This window comes from Phyllobates terribilis, unplaced genomic scaffold, assembly GCF_046119375.1.
Source record: "Phyllobates terribilis strain yellow unplaced genomic scaffold, ASM4611937v1 Scaffold_1__5_contigs__length_1240528914, whole genome shotgun sequence".
In the NCBI taxonomy this organism is placed as follows: Eukaryota; Metazoa; Chordata; class Amphibia; order Anura; family Dendrobatidae; genus Phyllobates; species Phyllobates terribilis.
The window spans coordinates 21,679,370-21,692,921 of record NW_027362761.1 but is presented as its reverse complement, the minus strand read 5'-3'; the positions used below and the strand labels follow the sequence as shown (position 1 = coordinate 21,692,921).

Below are 13,552 nucleotides of genomic sequence, written 5' to 3'. Positions count from 1 at the left end.
GCACCTCACACACAGTATGATGGACCCAACAGCCTCCCACACATAGTATGATGGCCACCATGGCCACCACAGCCCCAACGCACTGTATGATGGACCAAATCATTCCTCACAGTATGATGGACCCTACAGTCCTCTGCACACAGTATGATGGATTCTACAGCCCCCCCACACACAGCCTCCCAAATACAGTATGATATCCCCACAGACAACCACACACAATATAATTTATCTCACACCTTTCCATATACATAGTTCATATTATTATTCATTCATTCATTCATTCATTACTTCTTACTAGATGCGATGCTCTAAAGAAAATATCACGATAATTAAAAAAGGTAGTAGTTTATTTGTAATGTCCTCAAAAAGAATGATTGCAGCAAAATATGTGAATTAGTCATATGGTTAGTTCATGAAATTGATTGCAGTTTATTCATCCATCTCTGGATCCTCTGTAGAAGTTTAATCAGCTGCTTGTCCATGAGTATCCATCCAAGTTATAGTAGGCTGCAGAAGCACATGTCAGCTGCTTATCCATAATCATCAAAGTTCAGGATATAGTAGGCCCCAGGAGCACATGTCAGCTCCAGAGCATCGATACACCCGAATGGCGAGAATGTCAAGTAAAGAGTGGCAATCCCTCCCTGAGTGTCCTGTAGCAATATATATGTCTCACATAACACCTGTTGTGTCCATTCATGGAAGTTCACATGGCATACATTCACTTACGCTAAGTGTACAAGAATAACCTAAATGTCATGTCAGCAAATATACCCAGTATAGAGTGGAGAGTCAAAATGAATAACCATAATTAATAGTTAACATACATACAGTGTAATGAACCCCTCATCCGCTCATCAAACAAAGTACAGACAGTATGATGGACCTAAAGCTCCTCACACAGTATGATGGCACCCACAGCCCCCACAGATGTGTTATGTCCCACAGCCCTCACACACAGTATGATGGCCCCCACATCCCACACTCAACTATGATGTCCCACAGCCCCCCCCCACACAGTATCATGACCCCCACACAAAAATGATGGCCCCACAGTACCCCCACCCCACACATTATGATGGCCCCACAGTTTCCTAAAGTACTGACTGACAAAAATAAAAAACAGAACTACTCACCTTGCTTGTTCCTCCGATGTGCTGTCTTGCTCTGTGCAGTGACGTCATCGCACCTGCTCCGCTGAGACTCAGTTGGACGTTTTTAATGATGGAAGAGGGAGCCCACATCTCCTTGCGGCACCATTCTGTTCAACAGTATTTGCAACTTGATGTTGCAGATATCAGTGAAATTGAGATGCTGCTTGAGGCATGAAGCCACCATGTAGTGTATGCCACTGTTGCCGGCCATTTGGCTCCCCCCCAGTACGCAGGTTGCACTTTGCCCAGGTCTGCTTTAAATAAATGTGTTCGCACATATGGTACATACACTGTACTGAAATTATTCTTGAAATTGAATACTTGATGAACTTGAATATTTGATGAACTTACTTACATTATCATTTCTACATAAGCCTATATTATTAAAATTATTTATACTACTGTTTACCATAAAAAAACTACTTTTTTTTCTAGCTCAGAGTTTGCTATCAACAAGCTGAAAGTAAATGGAGGCATTGGAGGAAGCTATATACTTCGTAGTTCTCCGCAGGACTATGACAAGTTTCTATTAACTATATGTTTAGAGGTATGTCATTACTTCGCTCAAAATTACATTATATCAACTGCTTTGTTATTCAGAAAGAGCTGAGGATACAATTTTAATTGACATATTCCTATATGCATAGGTTTTCAATCTGTTTTAACACTATTTCTTACTTTACATTCTGATTTCTCATAGTCATGGCCAAAAGTGTTGACACCCTTGAAATTATTACACAAAATGAAGTATTTTCCCCAGAAAATTATTGCAATTACACATGTTTTGTTATACACATTAGGGTGACAATGCGTTCTATAGAAAAAATAAAAATTAGCTTTATTCAAAGTCTCACCCCCTATAATTGTTACACATAATGATCTGTAATATCCTTTAAAAAATTGTTTCTTTTGGTTGTGTTTAAAAGGTGGCTCAATGTCCTCAATGTCCTCCCTTGAACACTTAATAGTCGTTAAAATGGGATTTGGGTAGTTTTAATATATAGCAGCAATAAGGGCCCCATCACTCCTTGAAACTCTCTCCAATTTACTTATTTGTAATTTGTAAAGAACATTTAATATTATTATTAGTTTATATTTCCTGTTTTAAAGTAAACTTGTCAGATGACAGACAGCATTCAGTATTATTCACTGTTTTAGGTAAATCTAATCTCTAAATATTACCACAGCAGCCTACACCACTCCCATTGTGTCTTTTACTGTCTAATAAATTTTTTTCCTGAAATGCACTTACTTTAATTTATAATAGTAATTTGCAAGTGTTGATGAGTGATATTAGGGTGATTTTCAGCATCTAGGGTAAAGTGAAATATGTCATTCGGCACGACCTGTAGTAACACTGGTACAATGGCCGGTGTGCGTCCTCCTGCAACAGAAACTGCAGAAAGAACTACTTAGTTTGCCGTGTAGGCGCCACATTCACCTGCTAATTATTGAGAGCGTGTTTGATATATTGTGGCCGGCATCAACAGGTCCAAATATAAAGTTGTTTGAGAGATTTTTGGCTGCCTGGAATTAACTGGATAAAACCAAATTTTGGGCTGGAATGGAGGATGACAGTTTCAACTGAGCTAGGTCCACTTAAAGAGTAACCCCTTGCACAATGCCATCCCAGAGATGATTACAAGGAATTGTTAAGACTGGCACTCCTGTTCCTTGGTTCGTCAGCAAACCGTGATGTACACATCAACACTCCAGGATCCTACCATCAGGCCCGATGGATGGCCAAAGTGATATACGCTCTGAAGATCTTCATGTTTCGTCACCAATTTCATGTAACTTTGACAGAGTTAAAAAATCTCCGTCAATTTTGCACTTTTACTGTCCGCTTATACTTGAAGGCTTGGTACTTCTATCAGATCTCAGCCACATCGCCGCAAAATGACTTGACATTACTGCAAGAACTCGTAGCATACTAAGGAATCAATGTGCCTGTTGCTGAGGCAGCAATAAAAACTATCAACAGACACCTGTGGTACCTCAGTGAGATTCTGCTGGGTCTGGCTTTTTTTGACATATATTTAATGGGAAAAATTAATGAAGTACAATAAACGGACTTTTCGGTCCCAATGGATCTTCATCGGTATACTACAAAATAATTAACAAAAAAATTATCATCTAGTCATACAAAAAATAATAAGTCACATAACAAAATCATGCATTGTACATATAGTGTGGTAAACAACATCAAGGAGGGGAGATTTGTTTAAGAAGGAGGGTACGGGATGAGAGAAAAGACGAAATGGAAAACAGAAAAATAGTAAACCTACCAGAATGGTTTGGTAAGGAGGCATAGAGGGCAAGTGCCAGGAAGGTGCAGTAGCTGTTGAGATAATAGATAGTGTGAGCTCAAAGAAAACACCAAAGGCCCAATGGAGTACAGAAGGAAGTAGCAGTACATAGCTATGCAGTGGAGTAACAAGGATGAGAATTCTAGCCAAGGGAACGCTGTGTCCACCGCTTGTTCCGAGTGGTGTCAGTGGAGTGTGGATTGGAGAGGATATAAATAGGAAGTGGGCAGGACTAGCAGGAGTGTGCAAGCCCGCTCACAGGTGACAGTGGAGAGGGTGTATTCGGAGGTTGGTACCACGCAGGACCTGCGCAACCAAAACTGACGTCATGATAATGTCGCCAGGTCCTGCAACGTGATAGCCGGTCACATGTCAGGAAGTGACGCGGCTAATGCGTTCCACTGTCAGCCTAATGCGTTCCACTGCGGGGTGAAAGTGATGTAGAGCCAGAAGCTTTAATAGAAACTTTGATAGAGTGGACAAGTAGTAAGATGGACCCATGGAGAGGATGCCAGGAGGATGCGACTTAGGAATGGGAATGGATTTTTTCATCATGACGTCACTTCCGGTCGCGCAGGTCCTGCGTAATACCAACCTCTGAATACACCCTCTCCACTGTCACCTATGAGTGGGCTTGTACACTCCTGCTAGTCCTGCCCACTTCCTATTCATATCCTCTCCTCTCCACACTCCACTGACACCACTCGGAACAAGCGGTGGACACAGCGTTCCCTCTGCCAGAATTCTCATCCTTGTTACTCCACTGCATAGGTATGTACTGCTACTTCCCTCTGTACTCCATTGGGCCTTTGGTGCTTTCTTTGAGCTCTCACTATCTAATATCTCAACAGCTACTGCACCTTCCTGGCACTTGCCCTGTATGCCTCCTTACCAAACCATTCTGGTAGGTTTACTATTTTTCTGTTTTCCCTTTTGTCTTTTCCCTCATCCCATACCCTCCTTCTCATACAAATCTCCCCTCCTTGATGTTGTTTACCACACTATATGTACAATGCATGATTTTGTTATGTCACTTATTATTTTTTGTATGACTATCTATATGATAATTTTTTTGTTTATTATTTTGTAGTACACCGATGAAGGTCCATTGGGATCGAAACGTCTGTTTGTTTATTGCACTTCATTAATTTTTCCCAATAAATATATTTCAAATACAGTATATACTCTCTGAGTCACTTAAGTGCCAAGTTATTATCTACATAGTTACGGGTTTGGACCCTACTTGAGCACCTTGGTACCCCAGGAGTGCGGTAGTTTTTTACGTACTATCTGGCTTTTTTGACAGTGAGGTTCCAACCACAGAAAAGGTTGAGATGGTACTGACTCTACAGGAGGAAGGCAATGATGTCTGCTCAACTCGCGGGCAGCTTGCCAAAGAACTTGTGTCACACAAGAAGCTTCATCACTTCATGTCGTCTGACGCGCCCCCTTGGGTGGCTACAGGGCATTGATGATCCGGCATTGGACCACGTCTTCAGCCACCTCCACGGGTTTTTGTTCTGTGGTCTGGCACAAAAAGGCACTTAACAGGTGCAACTATTTACAAGGTACAGTTCCAGTTATTCACTGTCCATAACCTGTCAGTCCATGAACCCTGTCGGGTAACTAGAAAAACACAATTAATATGCAGGCAACAAACATTAAACGTTTCAACAGTTGCAATATACTGGTATATATACACTGCATTTAGATTCTCCAGCGAGCGGGCATCTGACCTCTAGTGCTCCTGGTGGACCTACGTAACACATTATCTGGTGGTGTTCTTTCTGGGTCCCCTGTCTCCACCCCTTGTGTAGTGGGCTCGCTAGTGTCTGCACTACAGGTGTTTGGAGCTGCTATGGGTAGGTTGGGCAGCTTTCTGCGTACTCTTGGCTTACTACGGGCACGGCAGGCTCACTACTAGCAGAGGGTTGATTCTCCTGGGCTGCTGGTATGGAATCTTCTGCCTACAGGGCCGGTTGCTCTCCCAACTCTACTTGCTCTTCTGTAGGCCCTTGAGGGGCTGGCTGGATAAAGGTAAGGACGGGTACCACAACAGCATTGTTAATTTGTGTCCAGGACCGGGGAAATTCTCCGAGTACTGTACTGACCATTTCTTCCCTTTCCTCTGCGGGTTGAGGGCTATCTTGGTCTTCATCAGTGCTTTGCAGCTGCTCGGGACACTTCTTCAGGTGGTCTCTGGAGACAGTGGCTGTGGTCTCTCCTCCATCCTTACTGATAATGCATACTTTCGGATTTTCATGACTTGAGGGCAGTACTGTGTACGGTTCGTTCTCCCACTGGTCATCCAACTTATGGAGCCGCCTCTTCCTCTTGAAGACCTGCTCTCCAGGTGCCAGGGGAACAGCGGGAGCATGCTGGTTGTAAGTCCTCTCTTGCCTTTCTCTTGCTTGAGACAGACTTCTCTCAACACTCTCCTGCACTTTCCGGTACTGCTGCTGCCGTTCTGTATCCCAGTCTGCCTCTGGCGAGGTGTCCTCGGGCGTCAGGACTCCCATATCCAGGTCAATAGGCAGCTTACCAGGTCTTGCTCTCATTAGGTAAGCCGGGGTGCAGTTGGTGGAATTTACTGGGATGTGGTTATACAAGTCCACCAGATCAGGGAGTTTTTCAGGCCACAGACTGCGCTCCTCCAGGGGCAACGTTTTTAGCAAGTCTATCACCACCTGGTTCAACTTCTCGCATAATCCGTTGGTTTGGGGGTGATAGGGCGTTGTCCTTATCTTCTTGCAGCCATAGAGGTTGCAGAACTCCTGGAAGACCTCCGCTTCAAAGGCTGGACCTTGGTCAGTCAACACTTGCTCCGGATACCCGTGTGGACGGCAGAAGTGCTGCTGGAAGGCTCTAGCTGCTGTCTGAGCTGTTAAGTCCTTAACTGGGACCACAACCAGGAACCGGGAGTAATGGTCTACGATGGTGAGGGCGTAGACGTACCCGGACCTACTTGGAGACAGCTTCACATGGTCCAGGGCTACCAGTTCTAGTGCCTGCTTGGTGATGATGGACTGCAGGGGAGTCTTCTGGCTGGCACGGTCCTTCCTTCTCAGGTTGCACGGGCCGCAGTCTCTGCACCATCTCTCAATGGCCCCTCTCAAGCCCACCCAGAAGAAACATTCACGCAACAGGAACTCCAACTTCTTCCATCCAAAGTGCCCTGCTCCGTCGTGATATGCCTCCTGGACCATAGCCGCATCTCGTCTCGGGACCACTACCTGCCAGGTCAGCTCATGTGTCCGGGAGTTGACAATTCTCCGGCACAGCTTCCCCTTGTAGAGAAACAGTTTACTCTTCTCCTTCCACAGCTGTTTAGTTTCTTCCGGAGCATCTGGGTCAAGGCGGGCATCAGCCTGTGTCTGCATCTCTTTTACCAGGGGGACGACTGGGTCACTGTCTTGCGTCTCCGCCCAGTTGTAGTGGGGTAAGGGATTGAACGTGGCAGAGTGCCTGTCCCTTACACGGTGGGAACACTGGGTAATCCCACGACGGTGGAACACAGGGAGTTCAATCTCTTCCAGTTCTTCTGGATCTTCCCCTCTGTCCGGCAAGTTCGGCATCCTAGACAGGGCGTCTGCGTTGGCATTTGTGCGTCCCGCCCGGTATTTGATGGTGAACTCATAGTTGGATAGGCGGGCCATCCATCTCTGCTCCAGGGCACCAAGTTTTGCAGTGTCTAGGTGTGTCAACGGGTTGTTGTCCGTGTACACGGTGAACTTGGAAGAGGCAAGGTAATGTTTAAAGCGCTCTGTCACTGCCCATACCACTGCGAGGAACTCTAGCTTGAAGGAGCTGTAATTTTCAGGATTCCTTTCTGTGGGCCAGAGCTTCCTGCTGGCATAAGCAATCACCCGTTCTCTGCCCTGTTGGATCTGGGACAGCACCGCCCCTAGCCCGATGTTGCTCGCGTCTGTGTGGAGAATAAAAGGCTGGTCGTAATCAGGGTACGCCAGGATTTCATCCCCCGTGAGGGCCATCTTCAGCTGGTGGAAAGACTCATCCTCCAGCTTGTCCCATTTGAAGGGCGGCTTCTGGTTTTTGGCCTTCCTGGACTGGCCTATCAGGAGGTCTTGCATAGGAGCTGCCATTTTGGTGAACCCGGAGATGAATCTTCGGTAGTAGCCTACCAACCCGAGGAACTGCCGCACTTCCTTTATGCTGGAGGGTCTTGGCCAGTCCTTAATCACTGTGATCTTATCAGGGTCTGGAGCTACTCCGTCAGCACTCACCACGTGTCCCAGGTACTGTACCTTTGGTTTCAGTAGATGACACTTGGAGGGTTTCACCTTTAGGCCGTAGCCTGCCAGGGCGTCAAACACCTCTACCACATGTTTCAGATGGTCCTCATATGTTTTGGAATACACGATGATATCGTCCAGGTATAGCAGGACCGTCTCGAAATTCCTGTGCCCCAGACAGCACTCCATCAACCGCTGGAAGGTTCCTGGTGCGTTGCAGAGCCCGAACGGCATACAGATGAATTCGCTGAGACCCATCGGGGTGGTGAACGCGGTCTTCTCCTTGTCGGCCTCTGCTACAGGAACCTGCCAGTACCCGCTAGTAAGATCCAAAGTGGAGAAGAAGTTAGCAGATTTTAATGCAGCTAAAGATTCTTCTATCCTAGGTAATGGGTACGCATCTTTGTGTGTGATACGGTTGACCTTCCTGTAAGCTACACACATTCTCATGGTGCCATCTTTCTTTTTCACAAGAACTAGTGGAGCTGCCCAGGGGCTACAGCTGTCCCTGATTATCCCAGCCTCCTTCATTTCTCACAACATTCCCTTGGCATTCTGATAGTGTGCAGGGGGTACAGGTCGCTATCTTTCCTTTATGGGTAGATGGTCTCCCGTGGGGATGTGGTGTTCTACCCCCTTTACTTGCCCAAAGTCTAGCGGGTGTTTACTAAAAACTCTTTCGTACTCCTGAACCACCCGGTAGACTCCCTGTTTGTGGTGTGAGGGAGTGGAGTTGGTGCCCACATGCAGCTTCTGACACCAGTCCTCCATTTGTTTCTTGGAGCCGTTACCCTCCTCTGGTTGAGATGGAAGCAAGGGTTCCACGGCCTTTACAGAGTTTTGGTTAATGGTGAACAATTTGGCTAGAGTGGCATACCAGGGCAAGTATTCTTCTCTTTCCCCAATGTTTAGGATGCGGACGGGTACCCTCCCATGGCGTACATTGACCACCCCCCGTGCTGTCAAAATGCTGGGCCTACTGTCTGATTAGACGGGTTCTACCATGGCTTGGTAGTCCCTTCCTCTTAACCCGATTGCAGTCCGGCACCAGATCATCATCTCACTTTTTGGGGGCATGGCGATAGGGAACGGGTCACTCATCCAAACGCTACCAATCTCACCACCAGACAGTTCTACCTGTTGCCTTTTCATCAGGGCTCTGATCTCTTTTTGTAGGACACGCTGCTGGCTGGAGCTGGCATTCACTGCAACCTGCTGTAATATGACAATTATCTCTGCAAGACCATTTTCAATAACATTAGTACCCAAGGTTATCTTAGGGTGGCTTTCACGATGGTCAATGTCCACAATAATCAGTCCTTGCGCTGGCAATTCAACTTTACCAATTTTGATGGTCACCTCCTTGAATCCTACCTGCGGTACGGGCTGACCATTGCTGGCGATGATGCTCAAATCGTCATCTGGGTAGCGGGTAATATCTGAGTCATTCCAGTACCGCTTAAAGAGCACATAGGGGATGGTGGTTACCTGTGACCCGTTGTCCAGTAGTGCACTCATAGGAATGCCATCCAGCACCACAGGCAAGACCGGTCGTCCCCCTACGTACTTGTCACTCCAGCTCGATGGGCCTGATGGTCTTATGCCTGGGGGTCGGCCCTCTGCCCCAGGTTGGGCCCGTTTAAATGACAGTACCTTGCCATATGTCCTGGTTGGTTACAGTGGCGGCAGATGGGTTGTCCGTCCTGGTCATAGCGGTCGCTGGGCCTTCCTCTGGACGATGGGATCCTCCTCCGTCGGCTCCAAGGGACGTCCTCCGGACTGGAAGCCAGCTGGATCTTTCCTGGGGAAGACACCTGTAAAGACTGCACAGTTCTGGTTAGCGCGGCAACGCTTTTGGTCAGTTCTTGGACCTGATGGTGCAGTTCTACAGCCGGGTCTTTGTCCAAAGCCTGCGAATCAGCTCCCACAGGCTCTGCAGACAAGGGCGCCGCCTCCTGGTGATAGGTAATAGCAGGGCGCCTGTGGGTTACAGCGCCACCTGGTGCCGGTTCTCGGAGCACCCGGATGGCCCTGTCTTTGAACTGCGCAAAGTCCAAATCAGGGTTCTGCAAGGCCATTACACGCAACTGGGTTCGGTGGGCGCTGGACTGTAGACCCTCAATGAACTGTTCAGTCAACAGCTTATCCTCATCCCGCACGCTGTCAGGGTCTGCCTGCTTAATGGCTCTCAGGGCCTCCTGCAAATTCAAAGCATAGTCCCGAATACTGTCTTGTGTCCGCTGTTTGCATCCATAATATTTTAGCTTGATCTCTGCTGAGGTGCGGGTATCAAAAGTGTCCTTTAGAACAGAGGTCCCCAACCGCCGGTCCGCGGACCAGGACCGGGCCGTTGGGGTTTTTCAGCCGGTCCGCGGCACCGCCACAGACGATCACTAAACATTGACAGTGTGCTCTGGTCTGCGGTGGCTCAGAGCACACTGTGTGGGGTGGATGCTGCCCGCTATTCTAGACTCCCGCAGGGTAGACCTGTAGAGGACCTGTGATGACATCAAGGTACATAACTGTGATGTCACCACAGGTCCTGAAGCAGGATGAAGCAGGGGCGGAACTACCGCCCGTGCAGCCGGTTCATTGAACGGGGGCCCCGAGGGAGAGGGGGTCCCTCCAGCCTCCAGCAGGGCCGCCATCAGGGCATGACTGCCCTGACTCCAGTATGGGGCCCGGCCGGTAGGAGCCCCCTCGGAGCCCCCCTCTTGTGCGTCTCTCTCCTCATGGGGCCCCCGGCCCCATGCAAAGCGCCGGGTCCAGGACATCTCATAATTCCTCTGACTTCCGGTCATGTGACGGCGCCATCACATGACCGGAAGGCAGGAGAACCTGGTGTCAGCGATTTGGACGAGCGCCAGGATTCTGCAGGGATCGCATGGGGGTAAGTATAACAAGTTTTATTTTTTTTTAAATACAATTATCTAGTTATCTAGGAGTGGGGGGAATGGGAGATGCACATGGGGGGAGGGGAGAGATGAGAGATGCACATGGGGGAGGGGAGAGATGAGAGATCCACATGGGGGGGAGGGGAGAGATGAGAGATCCACATGGGGGGGAGGGGAGAGATGAGAGATGCACATGGGGGGGAGGGGAGAGATGAGAGATGCACATGGGGGGGAGAGATGAGAGATGCACATGGGGGAGGGGAGAGATGAGAGATGCACATGGGGGAGGGGAGAGATGAGAGATGCACATGGGGGAGGGGAGAGATGAGAGATGCACATGGGGGGGAGGGGAGAGATGAGAGATGCACATGGGGGGGAGGGGAGAGATGAGAGATGCACATGGGGGGGAGGGGAGATGCACGGGGGGATGAGAGATGCACGGGGGGATGAGAAATGCACGGGGGGGATGAGAGATGCACGGGGGGGATGAGAGATGCACGGAGGGGATGAGAGATGCACGGGGGGTGGATGAGAGATGCACGGGGGGGTGACAGATGCACGGAGGGGGATGAGAGATGCACGGAGGGGGATGAGAGATGCACGGGGGGTGAGCTGCACATGGGGGGGTGAGAGATGCACATGGGGGGGGGTTATGTTTACATAACTTTGTTGCCTTATGAAGGGCGGGGGGGGGCCCCCAAAAATTTCTTGCACAGGGGCCCACTACAGTCTGTGTCCGCCCCTGGGATGAAGTAAATGCAGCTGAAAAGCAGCTGTCAGGACAGCTGCCCTGTCCTGCTGCAGGGCGTGATGGAGCCTCAGTGATGCGGCTCCTGGCACAGCACATTATGTGGGGCTCCTGGCATAGCTCCTGGCGGGGACCTGGTCTACACTATATGATAAGTATGCACTAAACTCCAAATCCTTCCATTACCCTGCCCCCATATTACGAAAGCCCCGCCCACCCCACCCCCTCCTTGCTGGGCCATGGAAAAATGATCTTGCTTCAAGCCAGTCCCTGGTGCAAAAAAGGTTGGGGACCACTGCTTTAGAAGGGCCAGTATTTCCTTTACAGTCCCCTTTTCCCTGGCTGACCAGGACTTCACTTCTCTTTGGGCTGCCCCGATTAACTGGCCTGTCAGGATGCTCACTTTTTGTTCCTCGGACAGGGGGTATACTTTGAATAGGCTATACAGTCTTTCTTTAAAGTCGCTCAGAGTATGCGACTCCCCTGAGTACTGGGGTAACCATGCCGCTCCGGGGATATACGGCATCGTGAACGGCATCACTGCGGCAGCAGCCGCGCTGGCGGTGGGAGCTCCCTCCATTCCTGGTGTCTTCCTCCCCCCCTAGTTAACCGTGGCCTACCTTCCGTTGCTTCTTCTCCATAGGCCGTGGCTCCGCAGGCGATCGTCGGGGTCGAGGACCTTGCGTCGCGCTCTGGTGACGTCGACGTCTGTTGGGCTCCTTCCAGGACCTTGCGCAGCGTCAGTACGTAAGGCGGGGCTTCAGCTCTCATGCGCTTTTGGCATCCACGCCCCTCTTCTTCTCATGCGGCGTCCCAGAAATGGCGCCCAATGGCGGGAAAATGGTGGCGGGTGGCGGGAAAATGGCTGCGGATGTCGGGAAACTTCACCACGGTAAGTATCACAGTCTTTCTTCAGGCACGCAGTACCCGGTGGTTGCTGGCACGAAATCCTGCCGACTACGCCAAAGTTGACGCGCCCCCTGGGCCGTGTGTGTAGGGGAATACCCGGAGCCGGGTCTCTGTGTAATGCTGGGGGTTGTAGTCTCCGTGGCGGCGACCCGCTCCCGTGACTCAGGGTGGTCAAACCTGTGTCGGACCTCTTTATTTGGTTTTGCAATGTTTAAATGTACGACTACGCCACCCGTGGATTGCGGTCACTGAGAACCGCCGCTGCGGGGCAGACCGCTGAGGCTGATGTTGTGTGTGCAGCAGAGGGTAGTATAACTCCCCACGGGAGGAGTATAGCCTCAGGGCAGCATCTATAGATGGTGAGGGTTGTGGTGCGTGGGCGCAGCAGAAATGACTCAGAGTCCGTGCGGTGCAGTTCAGGGTCTTTACTGTTGGTAATGAAGAAGGCCCTGCCAGGAGTACTGGCTAACATTAGAGGCCTGGTCAGTCTGTGAGCGAACAAGAGTCCCCCTGGCCAGGTGGAGGTATAGGCCTTCCCGTCTGACTGCACTCTTCCTGGCTACCCTGCTGTAGTCGTGTAGTAGCCCACGTCCCTGAGTGTACCGTGTGGTGCTCACCCATATGGCTGGTGACTTGGGGCCTTTGGTGCCTTCCGCTCCTCGATGGCGGTGACGGTCCCTTGCGTGTGACTGAGCCTCCGGGCTTTCTACGGCCAGAGGACCTGAAATCCCCTGCCAGGTGGTTTCTGCTGCTGGGCTTGAAGGGTCCCACAGCCTCGGACTCCAGTGTCCGGTTCTCTGCGTCTTCTGCCAGGACGAGCTCTGCTAGCTTCCAGTCCCTGGCCTTCAGCTCCTGGCTCCTACAGAGCTCCTAGCTGCTGCTCTGTCCCTTCCTCTGGAACTAGACTCGACTAACCCCGCCCCAGATCCAGTTTATAAAGGGCAGGTTCCTCCACTCCCTGGACTGGGGCAGGAGGTGTGGCATGCAATATTGCTCCTGACCAGGAAAACCCATGCTCGCTCTCAGACATGGTATTTCTACCACTGGGCAACCAGACCCCTGGGGTGCCACACGTCCAACACAAAAAAGATGTTTGTTGCACTGGAAACAAACCAAGATTTTCTTCATCAAGATCCTTGTCTGTGGCACTAATGCAAGTTACATTGATACATTCTCAAGAGTCGCCGGATTGAAAATAGTGAACGATGTCACCGAACGCTCCATCATTTGAATGAATTCGCTCCATCAGAAGAATGAATACATTCAATTCATCACTGAGCACTCA

The 13,552-nt window shown here is 49.8% G+C and overlaps 1 protein-coding gene across 1 annotated transcript in view; it reads left to right on the top strand.

Annotated features, from left to right (window-relative positions):
* Nucleotides 1-13,552, top strand: part of JAK3 (Janus kinase 3) — a 792,993-nt gene that overhangs the window by 308,108 nt on the left and 471,333 nt on the right. Inside the window, exon 9 of the mRNA XM_073658556.1 lies at nucleotides 1,590-1,701. Within this exon, the coding sequence (XP_073514657.1) occupies nucleotides 1,590-1,701 (112 nt within the window). The remainder of the gene's footprint in view (nucleotides 1-1,589; nucleotides 1,702-13,552) is intronic.